The sequence below is a fragment of the Aspergillus eucalypticola genome (genome assembly GCF_003184535.1).
Source record: "Aspergillus eucalypticola CBS 122712 chromosome Unknown BO83scaffold_7, whole genome shotgun sequence".
Taxonomy (NCBI): domain Eukaryota; kingdom Fungi; phylum Ascomycota; class Eurotiomycetes; order Eurotiales; family Aspergillaceae; genus Aspergillus; species Aspergillus eucalypticola.
In genome coordinates this window covers 838,026-855,715 of record NW_020290281.1, presented here as the reverse complement: position 1 = coordinate 855,715, position 17,690 = coordinate 838,026, and the positions used below count along the sequence as shown (strand labels likewise).

The 17,690-nt window shown below is 51.6% G+C and overlaps 9 protein-coding genes across 9 annotated transcripts; 6 read left to right on the top strand and 3 right to left on the bottom strand.

Moving 5' to 3' along the window:
• The first annotated feature begins 147 nt into the window (after positions 1-147).
• BO83DRAFT_227780 (zincin) lies at positions 148-1,212 on the top strand. The gene has a single exon (XM_025526872.1). It carries the CDS (start codon positions 329-331, stop codon positions 1,184-1,186), a length of 858 nt encoding a protein of 285 aa, XP_025390251.1. The 5' UTR covers positions 148-328; the 3' UTR covers positions 1,187-1,212.
• Positions 1,213-2,319: 1,107 nt separating this feature from the next.
• BO83DRAFT_376863 (putative MFS transporter) lies at positions 2,320-4,654 on the top strand. The gene is made up of 4 exons (XM_025530840.1): positions 2,320-2,776; positions 2,829-2,991; positions 3,039-4,100; positions 4,156-4,654. The coding sequence occupies exons 1-4, from the start codon at positions 2,569-2,571 to the stop codon at positions 4,463-4,465; spliced, it is 1,743 nt and encodes a 580-aa protein (XP_025390250.1). The 5' UTR covers positions 2,320-2,568; the 3' UTR covers positions 4,466-4,654.
• A 25-nt stretch (positions 4,655-4,679) lies between these two features.
• BO83DRAFT_357296 (dienelactone hydrolase) lies at positions 4,680-7,047 on the top strand. Its single transcript, XM_025529241.1, has 4 exons — positions 4,680-5,063; positions 5,281-5,534; positions 5,621-6,058; positions 6,116-7,047. The coding sequence occupies exons 1-4, from the start codon at positions 4,987-4,989 to the stop codon at positions 6,910-6,912; spliced, it is 1,566 nt and encodes a 521-aa protein (XP_025390249.1). The 5' UTR covers positions 4,680-4,986; the 3' UTR covers positions 6,913-7,047.
• BO83DRAFT_425321 (alanine racemase domain-containing protein) lies at positions 7,026-8,490 on the bottom strand (the record flags this gene model as incomplete). The annotated part of the gene is made up of 4 exons (XM_025535205.1): positions 7,026-7,453; positions 7,534-8,074; positions 8,146-8,262; positions 8,335-8,490. 4 exons carry the CDS (start codon positions 8,488-8,490, stop codon positions 7,026-7,028), a joined length of 1,242 nt encoding a protein of 413 aa, XP_025390248.1.
• A 245-nt stretch (positions 8,491-8,735) lies between these two features.
• Positions 8,736-10,559, bottom strand: BO83DRAFT_376860 (glutamine synthetase family protein). Its single transcript, XM_025530839.1, has 6 exons — positions 9,981-10,559; positions 9,664-9,926; positions 9,560-9,606; positions 9,528-9,533; positions 8,823-9,506; positions 8,736-8,771 (listed from the first exon to the last, which is right to left on the bottom strand). Exons 1-6 carry the CDS (start codon positions 10,393-10,395, stop codon positions 8,741-8,743), a joined length of 1,446 nt encoding a protein of 481 aa, XP_025390247.1. The 5' UTR covers positions 10,396-10,559; the 3' UTR covers positions 8,736-8,740.
• Positions 10,560-10,962: 403 nt separating this feature from the next.
• On the top strand, positions 10,963-11,922 carry BO83DRAFT_435928 (type 1 glutamine amidotransferase; the record flags this gene model as incomplete). The annotated part of the gene is made up of 3 exons (XM_025535922.1): positions 10,963-11,264; positions 11,328-11,554; positions 11,632-11,922. The coding sequence occupies exons 1-3, from the start codon at positions 11,039-11,041 to the stop codon at positions 11,920-11,922; spliced, it is 744 nt and encodes a 247-aa protein (XP_025390246.1). The 5' UTR covers positions 10,963-11,038.
• A 226-nt stretch (positions 11,923-12,148) lies between these two features.
• On the top strand, positions 12,149-13,792 carry BO83DRAFT_376859 (aldehyde dehydrogenase family protein). Its single transcript, XM_025530838.1, has 4 exons — positions 12,149-12,562; positions 12,616-13,088; positions 13,143-13,554; positions 13,614-13,792. Exons 1-4 carry the CDS (start codon positions 12,161-12,163, stop codon positions 13,725-13,727), a joined length of 1,401 nt encoding a protein of 466 aa, XP_025390245.1. The 5' UTR covers positions 12,149-12,160; the 3' UTR covers positions 13,728-13,792.
• A 660-nt stretch (positions 13,793-14,452) lies between these two features.
• BO83DRAFT_376858 (oxidoreductase, short-chain dehydrogenase/reductase family) lies at positions 14,453-15,649 on the top strand. Its single transcript, XM_025530837.1, has 4 exons — positions 14,453-14,594; positions 14,680-15,185; positions 15,252-15,288; positions 15,337-15,649. Exons 1-4 carry the CDS (start codon positions 14,545-14,547, stop codon positions 15,575-15,577), a joined length of 834 nt encoding a protein of 277 aa, XP_025390244.1. The 5' UTR covers positions 14,453-14,544; the 3' UTR covers positions 15,578-15,649.
• Positions 15,635-17,320, bottom strand: BO83DRAFT_397287 (Zn(II)2Cys6 transcription factor; the record flags this gene model as incomplete). The annotated part of the gene is made up of 2 exons (XM_025533181.1): positions 15,635-16,462; positions 16,508-17,320. The coding sequence occupies 2 exons, from the start codon at positions 17,318-17,320 to the stop codon at positions 15,635-15,637; spliced, it is 1,641 nt and encodes a 546-aa protein (XP_025390243.1).
• Between the last annotated feature and the right edge of the window lie 370 nt (positions 17,321-17,690).

Genomic DNA, 17,690 nt, shown 5'->3' with positions numbered 1-17,690 from the left:
GTTGATGTTCCGTCTGTGACCTGCAAATATAACACATTTATGTTGAAGGACTAGTAGCTTACCACTCTTCAAAGTTTAGAGCATCGGGGTATGTGATGATGGCCAAGAGTTCTATTCTAGTCTAGACTACGCCGCCTTCATTTGAGGAGCAGTATCACGAAGCATTCCATCGTCCCTCCAAAGCTAGTAGGCAGGAGCTAAGCCATAAATTCAGTCCAGCTCCCCCACGAGATGTGCTCATTTGAATAAAGTACATTGCTTCCTTTTCAAACTGGATCCCACAGGAATATTTTGGTGCGGAACTTCAACAACTCCTCGATCGACCAACATGCCTGACATTCGCGGCACCACCCTCACCCCTTCAACTTCCAAAATCGACTACCTCGAAGCCTTACGGGAGGCTGTTGGCTCAAGAGGCCTGAAGACTCTCGCCCCTGACAGTGTCGACAGTCCCGAGCTCCAGAACTTGCGGCGGTCCCTCGCCAATTCCACTGCGACCGCACCCGGACGGTATACCTGTTCGTCCGAGAAGCCTCTTCCCGTTACCATCAGAGGCATCAACAATCGCGCAACTCTCCAAGGTGGATTCAGAGGAGTGATTCCGCGCTGGAAACCCGACAATCCACCACAACCCATTAATTTTGCTGCATTCGCAAACGGGTACCCACGCCCCGGTCTCGCTCTACTCGCTGCGAATGCGCTCAGGGATGCCGCAAATGACTGGAACGAACTTGACCTAGGGGTGAAGTTCGAGTGGGTGGAGGATATTGATAAAGCGTCGTTCGTCCTCTCCTATGCGGGAGACCAGGGGGGTGTGCTCGCGCAGGCATTCTTCCCGAACGAGGACGATCTCAGTTATCTGAATGTGTACTCGGCTGCATTCCAGCCGGGTACAATCCAGTACTTGAAAAATATCTTCTTGCATGAGCTCGGGCATGTGTTGGGTCTTAGACACGAATTTGCACCGGAACTTGAGGATACTAAGGATGATTATAGCGTTCAATTCGGTCCTCGGAATCCTTTGTCGGTGATGGGCTATGAATTTCCACCGCAGCTGCAGACTACTGATAGGGATAGTGCTCAGGCCTTTTATAGATTCCCGGGAAGTGGGCTTGGTTGGAAGGAAGCACATGTTCCGCCGTCGAAGAGAAAATTGTTGCCAATTAAGGATTGTACAGCCAGATGAGTAGGTCTGTGAAGGGGCGAAAAGTTGTTAGTTTTGTATCTAATTTCGGTATTCATGGATAGTTTGAAATGCAATGTCTAATGTTGCACTTGATTGGTACACTGCTTGGTTCCACTTCGTTAAAGTCCTGTGTATGAAGTCCCGTAGATGTTGACAGTTGAGGACTCTGTGTCTGAGCTAATGAAGCCATGACTTCGTGCAAGTACCTTTCCATGGTACCTATGTGAGATCAGAATATTATCATTGCAATGATTACTGCCTGCTCATCTGTATCGAATAGATAATTTATCGGGCTTGTCATCAATGGGAGAGAGGTTATTTACTAGGAACTTGCCAGTTAACGCACGTAGAATCACCTTTCATGTGACAACGAGACACAGAGAGGCCTGAACTTCCTTCAACTAGTCCGGTTCGCTATCTCCATCCCATTCTGTGTATTTGCATTGACGTGGCGTGTCGCAATAAGACTCCGGAGGACAGGAATGCATCTACCCTTGATTATTAGTTTTTCTTAGCTAGTAGACTATAACAATATAAGGACAGCATTCTATGAATGTTTGGCCTTGTGGGTTTGTCGATGAATCTGTTTGTGGAAAATAACATGCAACCCATGCAGGGTTGCTAATGTTCTTGCTGGCGTAGAGAACATATCTTTCTGGCGATCGATAAGGGGCACGATCACGCGAGCAATATGTCTAGAAGTCTGGTTACACTGTTATAGGTCGGTTTAGAAGCGTTCGTCAAGCCACGATGTCGCCATTCCGCGAGTCTAAATGGAGATAAGCCAATGAGTAGGATGACAGGCTAGGGCCATTGCCTTTAGCTCTTGAATGATTGGTTTGCGCTCTATGTTGACAGTTGACTAGGTGCTTTGCTAAGTGCAGATGAGATATCCCTAGCTGCCGACCGATGTAATTGTGGACTCGAGATCCTCCTCATGACTCAGCGATATTTTGAATCGACGATTGACAGACAGAAGTGTGTTTCACAAAGACATCTGGAGATCCTGGTGCACGGAATCTTGCAAAGTTGTGCAAAAGTGGAGAAGATAAGCTGGTGGAGAAGGCGGCCGACCAGCACGGTCAAGGCAGGTGTCACCCCCAGTCCTTCCCATCCATCAACATCCCATTGAGTTTACTGTCAGACATCTCTTTCACCGCATGAAAGCAGACGATAAGGAAGAAGACCCACTATTCTGCATTCTCGTGCCCAAAACCCGGTTTTTGCTATCCCCGCATGGGTAAGGGATGTGGCGAAGGGGGTTGCAACATCCAGAAGTTTCGACTGGCGCCCGGGCTACCACTTACTTAACCTCATCCACAACCACCCACGGAATCTCCCTCCCGTGTTTGCCGCGACAACACTAATTCACAGACGTATCAATGTCTTTGGTGCAGCACGTTTCTGTCATCGAAGGTGTAGATCGAGAACCTGAACATCAGGATGATAGCACCATTGCGACCGCGGTGACGGGTGAGCCTTTCGCTCCGATCCATCGCAAGATCAGCTACGATGTCCTCCAGCCTCCACCTGCTCCGGTCGAGGTAGCTGGAACTCCTGCCTATAAGGTTTCGACCGCAAAGCGACTGGGTAAGTCAATTGAGATAATGTAAATAAATAGTATCGTTCTGACTCGTTCTAGCCCAGGTTATCGTTACCATACTTGCGTGTTGGTTCGCGGCAGGCGTGGTCTTCGGATTCGCTGCCTTGAAGCCGGTTCTGGTCGCAGAAGGTGTCTATCGAGATCTGTGTACCGAGGACGAATTACGCGACGGGGTGGAAGTCTGCTCCGAACAGGATCTAAGGTGGGTCCTCAAATCTGGTCTAGCTGAGCTAGTATTGACTTTTGCAGGTTGAACCTATTCTTTACCATCGGCTCCATCACAGCCAATGTGTCTGCCCTTCCGGTCGGCACTATCCTCGATCGCTATGGATCACGTATCTGTGGCTTTGCCGGCTGCCTGCTACTTGCGCTTGGTAGCTCGCTGATGGCATACTCCTTCTCCCAGCCACAGTTCGATGGCTACATGGCGGGGAATTTCTTCCTCGCACTGGGAGGTACATTCATCTTTGTGCCTTCTTTTCAGATCGCAAACGCCTTTCCCAAGTATGCAGGTACGATTGTCGCTCTTGTTACTGGCGCCTTCGATGCGTCTGCAGCGGTGTACCTTTTCTATCGTCTGATCTACGAGATGACCGATGGATCATTTGATCCTGGGAAGTTCTTCCTGAGCTATACCATAGTGCCTGGTTTCATTCTGGTCGCGTTGATTACACTCATGCCGTCACAAGACTACCAGGGTACGCATCAACTCGAAGTAAAAATCGAAAAAGCAGAAGACGCTACGCGCGATATACATGACTCGGACGACGATATCGAGAGCGACACGGAGCTACGACGTGTCCGGAGTGAGCGCGCTGAGCGACGCCGAAATAAGATGCGCAAGATTGCCAAAGTGCTGGGCGACAAGGGGGAGCGGAAAGAACGGGAGCAACGAGAAGAGGATCGCCAGGCTGCAAGCGCCGTCTGGGGGGCGCTCCACGGCCAGCCTGCCCATAAGCAGATGGCCACACCGTGGTTCATCCTGATTACCTTGATGACAGTCTTGCAGATGCTGCGGATGAACTACTTCATTGCCACCATCCGCGCTCAGTACGCATATATGCTCGACTCAGATGAACTCGCTGTTCAGATCAACAGCTTCTTCGATGTTGCCTTGCCGGTTGGCGGGATTATTTCCACGCCCTTCGTGGGGCTCCTCCTTGACCATATCAGTGTGCCCGCTGTACTTGCTATCATTGTGGTTCTGACGACGGTGATCGGTATCCTGAACTCCGTACCTGTTCTGTGGACAGGATACGTGACCGTTACATTGTTTGTTTTGCTGCGACCACTCTACTATTCGGCCATGTCGTAAGTACACCCATCCACTATTCTCTATGGAGCTACTACTTACTGTTCTAAATAGTGACTACGCGACAAAGGTGTTTGGATTTGCCACCTTTGGCAGAGTCTATGGGACCATTATCTGCGTGTCGGGAATGGTCAACTTTGCCCAGTATGGGCTGGATGCATTGACACATGGTCCCTTTGATGGAAACCCCATTCCAATCAACATCTTCTTTGCCATCGCTGGCTTTGTGGTAGGAACCGCGCTGGTATCGTTTGTGTACGTGGCCGGGCGGCGACTACGGGCACGGGAGCAGGAACTGGAGGAGGATGAGGAACGACAGCGGTTGATTCGAGAGGAGAGCGATGAAGAGGACTACGAAGATTGATTGGGGGTTGTCAATATGTTAACTTCGTATATGTTACGAGATGGATACAGTGGGAGTCTGGTGCATGGTGTACATGGCGCATGCTTGTCCTTTGATGAAGCTTTCCGTGGCTTTGCAGGGTAAAAATGTGTTCATAACGGGTACGATATTAATAGTCTATTTTAATGAGAAACACAATGACAGCTCCACAGACAGATTAGAGGATCATACGATGGGGAAGCATGGTTTGATTAAGGTTTGAATCCGTTAGTATACTTCTCGATGGCATGTAGGATGACGTCTATGCTTCAAAGGGAAAAGAGTAACTATAGCATCGGGTATCTTCCAATACTACCCTTCCTCTTCCTGTTTACTTTCCTCTTACTTCAATTCTGTCTGTTATCTTCCGAAAACTAAGTATGTGTAGTGTTTTGTCAAAGATGATAAGTATATACAGCATCTCTCCACTCTTGGCAAGCGGCAGAGACATCCGCCTGACCCGATGAATCCACGTCAGATGTCCCCATCATCCTATTGATCGGATGGGATACAAAGTAACATGTGGTCACAATACCAATAAAAACCCAATCCAAATTATAAGAATAACCACAGATAATAAGTAAGTGTCAAAATACCTGCTCTCGTTCCTGCCCTGCCGGCGTCGTCATCGTGACGTAGCCATCCGGCGGCCCGCGCTCCACACCAACCATACCATACACATTCTACCTACTACTTACTTACATTTGCGCTTGCTTCATCCTCAATTCTTTTCATGTGTACATTTTTAAATAATTCCTAATACATAGTTCGCTAAAGCAATACGCACCCCTTTTCAGGAAGATTATGGCCTCCATATCCATCAACGCCCCCGGCGCAACCGGCTTCATCTACAACAACGCCAACCTCGGCACCGCCCGCGTCTGCATCTCCGCCGAAACCCCCGACTTTGATACCGAGACGCTGCGCGCCTGGGCCGACGAGGGGTTTGATGTTGTCTATGCGCCGTACAATAATGGGGGGAAGGAATATGAGGCGCGGTTGAAGTCCGTTAAGGATGGGTTGGGCGTGGGGGATAATTATGCTGTTATTGGTGAGTATCCTACTTTGTACTACTCTCATATATGTTATTCAAGTGGGATAGGAGTAGAGTTAACTGTTGGGGGTTGTGGTGCATAGCATTCGGCGACGCCGCCTCCTACTGTCTCGACTACTACCTCAAATCAACAAACTGCAGCCGTCTCGCGGCCCTCATCGCATACTATCCCACTACGATCCCCGATACGCGATCGCGATTCCCGTTCTCGGTGCGCGTGTTGACGCATCTTGCTGGGAATACGGTGGATGTGGTGACCATCCCGACGGTCATTGGGCTGCAGGGGAAGAAACATCGCTCGACGAAGCAGATCAACCCTGGTATTGGGACGGGAGAGAGATTGCAGATCGGCTGGCCGGCGTTCACGTATGAGTCGGCGCAGCCGGGGTTCGCGGAGCATGATCTGGAGGAGTTTGATCGGTTGGCGTCGGATTTGGCGTTTAGTCGGACGTTGCAGGTGCTGAGGAAGGCGTTTGGGAAGGATTTGGATTTGGAGAATAGGTGGGAGGAGCAGCTTGAGGGTGAGTTCATACCTTCCTACTTGGTGGCTTTTGGGATTTGAGGGCTAATTGGTACAGCGCGCTTCTTCTCCATGAATCTTACTGGTACTATGGAGCCGTACGTCGGTCATCTTAACCCGACACTTACTTGCACGCCTACCATGAGCGGTGGCATCGGGACACATGCGCTGCGTCGCTTCTACGAGCAGCACTTTCTGCGCAAGTTGCCTCCGTCGATGCGTCTGCGGTTGATTTCTCGCACTGTTGGGGCGGATCGTATCGTTGATGAGCTGTATGCTTCATTCGAGCACACGCAGGAAATACCCTGGATGCTACCTGGCGTTCCGCCGACGAATCGCCGGGTGGAGATCGTCCTAGTTAGCATTGTCAGTCTGCGCGCGGGTAGACTGTACTCGGAACACATGTACTGGGACCAAGCCAGCGTGTTGGTGCAGATCGGACTCCTGGATCCGAAGTTCATACCGGACGGGGCACCACAGGGCGTGGACAGATTACCAGTTGTTGGACGCGAAGCTGCCAGACGCATCGTGGAGGAAGATCCAGAGGCTGAAGGCCGGGACTACCATAATCGGTTGATTCGACGGGCGAAGGCTAAGCGTGGGAAGGATAAGCCGGTCGAGGAGTCGGGGACGGAGATGGCGAAGAGTGATACGGAGAAGGTGGAAAGTAAGCCCGCCGGAGAGAGTAAGGGGAAGACGGTGCAGCGGGAACAGAATGGCAATGGAGAGGATGCATTGGAGAATCATGGAGCGGAGGCGGATGAGAAGGAGAAGGATGCAGAGAAGAATGGTGAGGAAGAGAAGCCGGTTAATCCGGCTGCTGCTACGGTGGAGGACACGAAAAGCGATGAATGAGCGTGTATACCCTGCATAGTATGTTTGATTGAGTGTTTTGTTGTGTATTTAGCTTGCTTGCATTGTTTGGTTTCTTGATGTCAATGTCAATCTAATCTCATATCACATCTATACTACCACCCCTTCCAAGGAACCCACGTCTCCCTAACCACATCCGTCTCATCAACAACATAAAACACGAAATGCTGCGCGGCCGTAATACACGCATGCTGACAATGCAACATGACCTTCTGTCCGACGTGAAACACATCCTCCACTTTCTTCCCATCCCCATCCCCATCCCCCGCTCCTCCAGATAACAACCCCAAAATCCCATGCTCCTGCGACATCCTCACCACCCCCCACTCAGGCCTCTCAACTAGCCTCCCAAACCCTGGTACCGCGCTCGTCTCCTTCGACAGCGCCACCGTCCCGGCATTAATCAGCGCCTCGTTGCGACGCGGATACACGCTGCATACTTCGGCCAATACGCGGACAGCCAGATCCGCGGGGGTGATTAGATCGGTGCTGAGTTGTTGGAGGTCGTTCGTGGGGTAGTTTCCTTCACCATTATCATTAGCTTCGAATCATCCAAGGTAATACGTATATGTATAAGGGGGCTATTGAAGGGGAAGTACATACCAGCATGAACTTCCACATCGACATCCACATCACCATTTACATTCCCCTCTTCGGCTAAGAAACGCTTAACCTGACGAACAACATGCGCTGTAGGCGTTGATCCAATCGAGAGGACTATCTTCCTCTTCTTCCCACCACGGTTCTTAATCAGCTTAACACCCCGCAGCACACCCGAAACTTCACTCCCCAACGCCCTTCCCGCCTCTTCCTCCCCCTTGGCAGAATACGAATGTCCTGCGTGGCAGTAGAACCCGTACAATTCCACCGCACTACTTTCCTCCACGGAGTGCACTAACTCCTCCAATTCGGGCCCGGAGTCAGGGGAGTACACGTCTACGCCTGCGCGGCGCGATCCGACGTCTAGTTTGATGAAGACCGGCCAGGGAGGGATACCATCTGAGATGGAGTTGTTGAATGATTCGATGATGGGGATGTGTTGGGGTGAGTCAATCAGTAGGAGGATGTTGAGATTCGGGTGGGATTTGCGCATGGAGTGAAGATGAGGTAGGGCGGAGGGGTAGATTGGGAGGCCGTAGAGGGCCTTTATTTTGTTTCGGATTGGTGTTAGATTGTGGGATGAAAATGGGGATTAGGCAGGGGAGTAGGGTGTACCTCGTTGAGAATTCCCTCTTCTGCTAAGGGGAGCACGCCGCGGAGTTCGCTGAGGGTGGAGACGATGAGGCCGCGGTGGAGGCCGTTGGAGAGCATGAGGCGGGTTATTTCGAGGGTCTGTTTGAGTTATATTATTTCATGACTTCGCTATGTACAGAGTGGAGGGTTGGATACTTTTAATGTCTTTACATGGGGGCGGAATGACAGTCCCAGCTCTTGTACGTCTTGTTGTAGTCGGTTAATGTTTCTCTCCAGCACGGATTTGCTGATAACTAGAGATGGGGTCGGGAGGTCGCTGGCTGGACGGCCAATGAAAGATGTATGGGAATGGAGTGAGAAGTCCATTTCTGTAGTATACCTTGTGATAGTGTATTCAAGGATTGGGTGCAATTGAATGGAATTGAGGGTTCAAGCAGCTAGATGTGGGCTGTCCCTGATTCTTATATAGTTTTCGCTGGAGATGTGGAGGATGTGGGGCCATCTTATCAACTGCCGATAATCGTTCGATACAGTCGCATAAACTCTGCTTACTAAGGACTACTGCTGCCAGGACAAATTAACATGTAATCATGGAATTGATCTATACAATAGGTATCTATACAGTCTCGATGTAACGCTTAAATTCCCTATAATCAGTCAGCATATCAGTCGACGAAAGTAAGAAGCGAAGGACCTACCAATCCGTAACCGCCTCTCTCCACACCCTCAACTCATGCTCTCTTGTCGCCGTGAAAAAGTCGACAAACTCCGGGTCGAGAATCTCCCTCGCAACACTCCCCTTGTCACTGAATCTCCTCAGGGCCTCCTCCAACGTATTCGGCAGCAAGTCCGCCTTGACCTTCTCCGCCTTCTGCACATTGACCGGCGGCACCTTGATATCCAACTTCTTCTCCACGCCCCTCCACCCCGCCGCCAGAATCACACTCAGCGCATAATGCGGGTGCAGGTCCGCGCCAGGGATCCGGACCTCGAACCGCGTCGCTCCCGGCTTACACACGGGCGGCGTGATTATTCTTACCGACGCCATGCGGTCCTCCAATCCCCAGCTGATATTCACCGGCGCCCAGAAGTTCTCCACCAGCCGCTTGTACGAGTTGATGGTGGGCGCGAATAGCGGCATGATGTCCGGAAGCGCTTCCAGCACGCCTGCAAGGAATTGTCGGCCCAGGTCGGACAGTCCGGCTGCGTCGGCCCAGGGAGCATTGGGATCGGGAGTGTCGCGCGCGAAGAGGTTCTTGCCCTCGAGATCGGTGAGAGAGACGTGGATGTGGCCCGAGCTGCCGGGTTGGCCTTGCATGGGCTTGGCCATGAAGCAGGGCGTGATGCCATGTTCGACACCGATGGATTTGGCGAGGAGTCTGTTCGTTAGTTTGTCTATACAAAACAATTACATCTGTTGTGGGCTTACTTGAACAGAGACACCTTGTCGGCCATGTCGCTAACATCGCATACTTTCAATGCCTGATCGGGTTAGCTCAGCGCGGTCCGCACAACTCAATTGAAACCAACTCAACTCACCGCTTCATACACTCCCGGTCCACCCTCGGTGTGCCATCCCTCAATGCCGCAGTTAAACCGCGCGCTGGTATCAAAGATATCATAGAAGTATTTCTTGTATGCCACTGGGCGCGTCGCGCTGTAGGAGAAACTGCCTGCAGTCAAGGGGCGCAGCGCACCGGGGGCATTCTTATCGAGAAAGGCGGCGATGTCGCGGGTTTGGGAGCCATTGGCGCCGTATCCGTCTTCCGAGGGGGTCTGGAAGTTCATGAACTCCAATTCAACTGCATACGTCAGCTACACTTCCAGCGACATTGCTTCTTCGAGAATAGACTAACCTCCCGCCATTCCCCTGCAATTATTCGCCGCCAACTTATCGCAAATCGACCGCAACATGCTCCGCCCATCCGCCGAAACCGGCTTGTCGTTCTGCACGAACCTCACCAGAAAGAAAGGAATATCGTCTTCCCAGGGTATCCGACGGAAGGAGTTCAAATCCGGCACGGCCAGAAAATCCACGTATCCCGAGTCAGCCGGCGCAATGTTCGCCTCGGTGGTGTAGAGCACGTCCTGCATGTCCCACCCGAAGACGGCGGAGCTGAAGCCGAATCCTTTCTGCGCAATGCCTAGGAACTTCTCCTTGGACATGACCTTGCCGCGGAGGATGCCGTCGCAGTCGACGCCGGCGACTTTGACTTTAATGTCATTGGCGAGGAGGTTGGGGAGGTCCTCTACTGTGATTGTCGTAGCCATTGTGTATATCGTCAAAATTTAGAATTAAGGGGGTGATTGTAAGGGAACGTAGAATGGGGGGCATTTCTTGGAATTGTTGCTACTTAAAGGTGCGCTTGGAGGCTGGGTTGGGGGAACTAGTGAGGCGTCTACGTAGGAGCTGGCTGATCGCCTTGATTGCGAAGGCATTGCGGCGCCGTCGGGTCCGGTGGTCGGAAACGTATTTCTATAGTGTAATGTGAAGCTCATGGAATCAGTTGGTCTCGAATTTTGGGACTTGACTTGGTATAGACGGCCTGTGTTTGGTGGGGATGACGCGGTTCCGATCGGAGCGCGCTGCGGGGATCTCTGGGACCGCGCTTATCTTATCGCGAGGGTGAGGGGTCACAGATGTGAGGTACGGAATACTTGCCTCGGATATACTCCGTGCGTATACAGATCGCTTCGTTTTTGAAAAATGATTTTATAATAGAGTTTCCATTGGGTTCTGCGGTCCGTAGCTGCAATTAGTAGCTAGGCATACAGGTACCGCGGGCAATTGCATTCATTGCAATTGAACGCGGTTATGCCAGGTGGAACATATAGTAGTAGCAGAAGGCCATAGTATTCCCAACAGTAGCTCTTACATCCACATCTCCAACATCACCAATATACTGCATACAACATGTCGCAATCCCTCCGCATAGCCATTCTCGAATGCGATACCCCCATCGACCCCATCAGAACCAAATATGGTCCCTACGGCGACATCTTCGAATCCCACCTCAAGGAAGGTCTCGGGCGCATCAATGCAGATGTCTCTCTCCAATTAACCAAGATTAATGTGGTCCAACCATTTGTCGACTATCCCAAGCCAGAGGACTTTGATGCTGTCCTTTTAACTGGCAGCAGTATGTGCTTTCAACCACTTCCCAGAATTCGCAAAAGGCATGCCGCTAATTAATGTCTTGCAGAATACGACTCCTACAAAGATGAACCCTGGATCCTCACCCTCACTCGATTCGTTCAAGACTGCTACCTCATCCACCATAAACCCGTGATTGGGATCTGCTTCGGCCACCAGATTATTGCGCGTGCGCTGGGAGCCCGCGTCGGTCCGAATGTATCGGGGTGGGAGGTTGCTGTTGAGTCGGTGGATTTGACGAGTGCTGGGAAACGACTTTTGGGGAGAGATACTCTGGTATGCTTTTTTCTTCCAGTCATATTATTGGTATTTGTGGCTAGGGTGTATGCTAATGATTACTTTTACCGCTGCAGGCAATACATATGATGCACCGCGATATCGTATATGAGGTTCCACCTGGATGTGTCAACCTGGGAGCTACATTGATCTGTGGTACTCAGGGATTATATATCCCCAAGCGCATTCTTTGTGTTCAGGGGCATCCGGAGTATAATGAGTTTATGGTGTCGGAGTTGTTGAAGCTAAGACGGGGAATGCTGGGCGAGGCGCTGTATGAGAATGCGATGGCGAGGGTGGGAGGAGAACATGATGGGTTAGTGTTTGCGGAGACGATGTGTCGGTTTGCTTTGGGAATATTAGAGTAATACAATAAATAATATGAGAAGAAACTTTATTATTTTCAGTGATTGTTGGTGCTGCGAATTGGGGAAAGGCCCACCGCGGGACCGCGGTCCACTAGACCGCGCCACTTGGTCGCCGAGATACGCACAGCTCTCCCTGCCTCTTTCTCTTATCGTCCATTATAAGAAGTACCCCTCATTAACTATCTACAATCCTCATTCCTTCCCCATACACACCACTTGCATCATTTGTCTCTGCATAATGTCAAACGCAATTCGCACTCTCTCCCCCTCCACCAACAAGGTCATCTTTGAGCACCCTGGTCTCTCGCTCGACGAGGCCCGCCAGGTCGCTCAAGCCTCGCAAGATGCCTTCCGCACATATAAGCAGACCACGCTGGCTCAGCGCAAAGAAATTGTCCTCAAGGCTTTGGACTTGATCGCTGCCAACAAAGATACCCTCGCAGAAGAATTGACCACCCAGATGGGCCGTCCCATCGCCTTTAGCGCTAAAGAAATCGAGACATTCCGCAAGCGTGGAGACCACATCCTCAGCATCGCAGAGGAAAGCCTCAAGTCTCTCCCTGGCACGCCGGAGAACGGCTTCAGGCGATTCCTGAAGAAGGAGCCGGTCGGACCGACTTTGATCATCACCGCATGGAATGTAAGAAGCTACTCAGTACTCTTCTGAGGTCTGAACCACCACTAACGACTCAGTTCCCCTACCTCGTCACTATCAACGCCCTCGTCCCCGCCCTCCTCGCCGGAAACACTGTCCTCCTCCGCCCCTCCCCTCAGACCCCCATCTTCGGCGAACGCCTCCTCACCTACTTCACCCAAGCCGGTCTCCCTCCCAACGTCCTCCAGCTCGTCCATGTCGGCTCCCCCGACGTGCTTGACCAGATCGTCCAACTACCCCAGATCCAGCTCATCTCCTTCACTGGATCCACATCTGGCGGTTTCCGCATCCGCGAAGCAGTCGCTCGCAGAATCGTCCCCGTTAACCTCGAACTCGGCGGAAATGACCCCGCCTATGTCCGCCCCGATGCGGACATCCCCTACGTGGCTGCACAGCTTGTGGACGGCGCTGTCTTCAACTCGGGCCAGAGCTGCTGCGCTGTGGAGCGGGTGTACGTGCACGCAGACGTGCATGATAAGTTTGTGGAGGAGGTACAGAAGGAATTGGCTACGTGAGTACCTCGCATCTCTCAAAATATACCTGAATCTAACGCGACGGAATAAAGATACAAGCTCGGCTCTCCCCACGACAAGTCCACCACCACCGGTCCGGTGGTCTCCAAGGCAGCACTCAAGAACATTCAGTCGCACATTGACGACGCTCTGTCTAAGGGTGCCGTCAACTCCACGCCCCAGAACCCCACGTTTGAGAACACCCCCGCGGAGGGCAACTATCAGGTTCCTACTGTTCTGACGAATGTTACCCACGATATGGTTGTTATGAGAGAGGAGACGTTCGGCCCTGTCATGCCGATCATGAAGGTGTCTTCGGATGATGAGGCGGTCGCTCTCATGAATGACAGTGACTTTGGTCTTACGGCTAGTGTCTGGACCAAGGATATCGCCAAGGGAGAGGAGTTGATTGAGCGGTTGGATGCGGGAACGGTGTATATCAACCGTTGCGATTACCCAAGTCCGGTACGTTTCCCCCCTTATCTATTGAAGTCGACATTTTGAAGGGTTACTAATGTTTCTAGGACCTCGCATGGATCGGATGGAAGAACTCAGGTCTGGGATGTACATTGGGACCTGAGGGATTCAATGCATTCTACAAGTTGAAGAGTTTCCACATCAAGGAGCAGCAGGCATAGAAGATATTTTCAATAGTTGTATAGCTTAATTGATGTTGCTTGATGATGACTTCAATGCTTCCAACATTCTCCAACCTTTATAAGAGTATAGCACACCAACTGTAGAGTTATAGATCTCATTCAACTTAACACAGAACTACTAACAAGAAAAGAACTCCAAATAGATTCATCCATAAAAGAACCAAAACCAAGAAACAAAACACCTCATCTTCATTCCCAACAGACTCTTCCCTCAATTTCATTAATCAACTCATCTTCTTCGATAGAAATAATAGATTATGCTCAATATGCAGATTATGCCAAAAGCGCAACTACACTTTCACTCTGACACAAGAAATGCGCTGCACCACTCTGAGGAAAGCAGGGGAAAGCTGAGCTACCGCGGTCCCGGACCGCGGGGTACTTACTTAGCCCCTCCGCCCCACCCCACCATCCCACCATTTCATCCCATCCCACCGCTTATCATCTAGCCAGCTAGCTGCTTATCGGGCGCGCTCGCGCTTCCGACGCCGGCGGATAGATACAGCGCCAGAGCTACGTGCCTACTCTGAGGAACGGAACGGCGGTGAGCTGCTTGCAGCTGGACTCTAAATTGCCGAGGAAGGAGGGGTAGCTATTTAGCTTATTCTTTAGGTAACTGGTTATCGAGCAAGGGTAATTCTGGTGTGGCTGTACTCCGTACTACTTATAACCGTGGCCATCTTCGCTCTCTTTTTCGATTATCGGTTCATCTTTGATTCTATTCTTTCACTTTATTGCAAGAACATATATACATACATACATACATACACAGACAATTATCTTATAATCTAGCACAATGGTTGGACGACTTGCTGGAAAGAATGCGCTCGTTACTGGTGCTGCGGGGTATTGTTCTCTCCCCTCTCCCTCTTTCTCCTCCTCTCTTTTGAATAGGTGGGAAGCAATGAGCTAACAATACTGTTTCATGCAGAGGCATCGGTCTCGAAACCACCATCCTCATGCTCCGCGAGGGCGCCTCCGTGCTGATGACCGATGTCAGCGGCCCCGGACTTGAAAAGGCCCTGAACAAAGTGAACGAGGTTGTGCCCGAACGTTCCGGCAAGGTGGAGACTCGCGTTGTCGATGTCTCCAAGGAGGCTGATGTGGAAGCTGCCGTGGGACATCTGGATGCCTGGGGTGGATTGGATGTCATTTTCAACAATGCGGGCATTATGCATGCGAAGGATGGCGACTCGGAGGAGACTCCCGAGGCGATCTGGGACTTGACCATGAACATTAACGTCAAGGGTGTGTGGTATGGATGCAAGCATGCTGTCAAGAGTCTCAGGAAGCATGGCAAGAAGAAGGGAAGTATTATCAACACGGCTAGTATGGTTGCTTTGGTTGGTGCTGCTACGCCTCAGTTGGCGTATACGGCTAGTAAGGGGGCGGTGTTGGCTATGACTCGCGAGTTGGCCATTGTGCATGCTAGGGAGGGTGAGTTGCTGCTTGCTGCGCTGCTGCTGTGCGTGTGGGATGGTGCTGATTATTATGATGATGCAGGTTTCCGGTTCAACTCTTTGTGTCCCGCTCCGCTTAAGTGAGTATATACCGTTCGTGTATTTTGAGATGAAGCTAATGAATGCAGCACCCCCCTTCTGCAGGATTGGCTCGGTGACGACAAGGAGAAGCGCTTCCGTCGCGAGGTTCACTTCCCCACTGGTCGTTTCGGAGAGGCCATTGAGCAGGCCCACGCCGTCATCTTCCTGGCTAGCGATGAGAGCAGCTTCGTCAACGCAGCTGACTTCGTCGTCGATGGTGGTCTGACCAAGGCGTATGTGACCCCTGAGGGTCCTGCCACTGAGGCCCCCAAGAACCTGGGTCAATAAGCAGCGACCTGTCTGGTCAGGACGCTATGAGTGATGATTGTATGATAGACTGGTTGATTAGGCAAACGATATCCATATTTGATTCCGTTGCATGGCGCGGCAGATGTTCCATGGGCCGGTTTCGTCCAGCGGCATCTGCCACATGTGTTCCAGTATGAGTAGAGTTCTTTGCATGTTGCCAAGGCCGAATGTGTTCACCATGACGGTGAGCCGGCGGCGTAGACTATCCTGGTGTTCTGCATTGGTTAGGCAGGACCCCACTACAGCGATTGGCCAGCAGAGACCGGAGTTGATCCGCGCGGTCCCAGACAGCTGCCCTAGATAAGTCATCGCCTCTGTAATCGCGGTATCGATCAATCCCTGATACATGCCGTTCTCCGCCTGGGAGAACCCGCCTAGCGCGGTGTAGAGATAGAGGAGCATCGCCTGCTGGAAGATCCGCCCTGCTAGGAATACCTCCGGGCTGACCGAGGCATATGGTGTCCACCGCATGATCTGTACTTGCAGGGAGCTGAACATGGCAATATCATCCGCAGTGGGCATAGCTGGCCGGCCATCATGCATCATCCACTGCCGACCTAGGTCGAATATACATGGGATCAGCAGCAACAACTCCAGCCAGCAACCACATAAATTCCCCACATATTCTGATTGCAGCAGCTGACGCGCCCGCTGTTCGAGGTCGAAGTTCAAGAACAGTTGAGTACTGACGCGAGCATCAACAGAGATCATGCTCACGGCCGCAGTGTAGGTGTAGTATTCGATAACAAAGTCTTTCAAGTCTTTGGGTACCGCTGTATCGCTTTGTGAGAGCAGTCGAGTAAGAAGAGAATTGGCAGCAGTCAGATGGTCAAATATCGTGCCGTTCATATCGCCTTTGGCCGTCTGCGGTCGTTAGCGACGTTCAGTTACCTCGTAATGTAGGCATACCTCTGTAAAGCACATCACCAACGCTCCTACCGTCAGCATGAGCGGATTTGATTCTTTTCCGTCAATAAAATCGGTAACGCCTTTTCGGAATAGCTGAAGGGCTGAGGTGTAGTGTTTCTGTGCCACCTCGTCAGACTCCTTGTGACAGCGAAATGCCCGATGGGCAGCACTCTGCGTCAGAACGAGCTGGAGCAGAAGATCGCTGCTGAAAGCGAGGGGCACGATCTGAACCAAAAATGGATTGATTGGGGTAGACCCGTTGGCCATGCAGTCGGCTGTCGTCGCTAAATAGTGGCTCAGCAGCTGATAAGAGTCTGGTCCATGGCCCGGAAACATGGACAGGCTCCGGGGGAGTAGATTGCTAACGGAGGCAGACGTTCCCAGGACTTGGCTGCTGCCGATGGCAGGAGTCGGAGCAAGGTCCATTGAAGTCAAGGGACCTGATGCAGGAGGCTCGCGAGACGTGTCTTCTGGGGAGTTAGACTCCCGTAGTATCTCCTCCGGGGAAGATGGGGAGGTAGAACGGGACTCGATCGAGCTGGACGTTTCCCGGTTCACGCTCATCTGTCGAGGAGGTCCATTTTCATTTGACTGTCGATCATGATGGCCATCCTCTTCAGGCATGAAGGAGATATTGTTGGCTTTGGGTTGGCCTGGGATGATGGTCGGCCACTGGCAGGTGAGCTTATTCCGCACGCATCCCCCACAGATGGGCTTGGCTTCATCACATTTCTTCTTGCGGCGTCTGCAGGCCCAGCAACCGGTGCGGACGCGGACGATGGGGTCGGTACGCGGCCGTCTACTAGGCGGCATTGGTGTGAAATAAGGGGGCTTAGCGCTAGAGGAGTGGGAGATTGGAGGGAATCGGTGCTAAGTTCAGAGGCATGGAGAGCGGATGGGAGAACGAGCGGAGACGGCGCGGGAAGCCGAAGATAATCCCGTGATTGGTTGGCGGGGCCGAGGTGGAGATTCCATTGATTCAGCTTCAAGTTGAACAGCCAGCATTGTGAGAGTGTGGTCATTCTTGACGTACTGGGGAGGGATATGCAGTGGGAGTTGAACTGTGTTCTGGCCAAAGAAAAAGACAATAAAGACAACGCCCTTTTTATTAGGCCGGCTACTTGATATTAGGTGCCAACTGGTCAATGGCATGACCGATAAGGGAAACATATTATATCCACTA

Bases quoted from the DNA above. Each gene is read 5' to 3' on its own strand.
- BO83DRAFT_227780 (XM_025526872.1), top strand. From the start codon at position 329: ATGCCTGACATTCGCGGCACCACCCTCACCCCTTCAACTTCCAAAATC.
- BO83DRAFT_376863 (XM_025530840.1), top strand. From the start codon at position 2,569: ATGTCTTTGGTGCAGCACGTTTCTGTCATCGAAGGTGTAGATCGAGAA. The intron at 2,777-2,828 runs GTAAGTCAATTG...GACTCGTTCTAG, and splicing joins TTCGACCGCAAAGCGACTGG to CCCAGGTTATCGTTACCATA. The intron at 2,992-3,038 runs GTGGGTCCTCAA...TGACTTTTGCAG, and splicing joins TGCTCCGAACAGGATCTAAG to GTTGAACCTATTCTTTACCA.
- BO83DRAFT_357296 (XM_025529241.1), top strand. From the start codon at position 4,987: ATGGGATACAAAGTAACATGTGGTCACAATACCAATAAAAACCCAATC. The intron at 5,535-5,620 runs GTGAGTATCCTA...TGTGGTGCATAG, and splicing joins GGATAATTATGCTGTTATTG to CATTCGGCGACGCCGCCTCC. The intron at 6,059-6,115 runs GTGAGTTCATAC...TAATTGGTACAG, and splicing joins GTGGGAGGAGCAGCTTGAGG to CGCGCTTCTTCTCCATGAAT.
- BO83DRAFT_376860 (XM_025530839.1), bottom strand. From the start codon at position 10,395: ATGGCTACGACAATCACAGTAGAGGACCTCCCCAACCTCCTCGCCAAT. The intron at 9,927-9,980 runs GTTAGTCTATTC...TGACGTATGCAG, and splicing joins TTGCAGGGGAATGGCGGGAG to TTGAATTGGAGTTCATGAAC. The intron at 9,607-9,663 runs GTGAGTTGAGTT...TAACCCGATCAG, and splicing joins GACCGGGAGTGTATGAAGCG to GCATTGAAAGTATGCGATGT.
- BO83DRAFT_376859 (XM_025530838.1), top strand. From the start codon at position 12,161: ATGTCAAACGCAATTCGCACTCTCTCCCCCTCCACCAACAAGGTCATC. The intron at 13,089-13,142 runs GTGAGTACCTCG...GACGGAATAAAG, and splicing joins GTACAGAAGGAATTGGCTAC to ATACAAGCTCGGCTCTCCCC. The intron at 13,555-13,613 runs GTACGTTTCCCC...TAATGTTTCTAG, and splicing joins GTTGCGATTACCCAAGTCCG to GACCTCGCATGGATCGGATG.
- BO83DRAFT_376858 (XM_025530837.1), top strand. From the start codon at position 14,545: ATGGTTGGACGACTTGCTGGAAAGAATGCGCTCGTTACTGGTGCTGCG. The intron at 14,595-14,679 runs GTATTGTTCTCT...TGTTTCATGCAG, and splicing joins CTCGTTACTGGTGCTGCGGG to AGGCATCGGTCTCGAAACCA. The intron at 15,186-15,251 runs GTGAGTTGCTGC...ATGATGATGCAG, and splicing joins CATTGTGCATGCTAGGGAGG to GTTTCCGGTTCAACTCTTTG.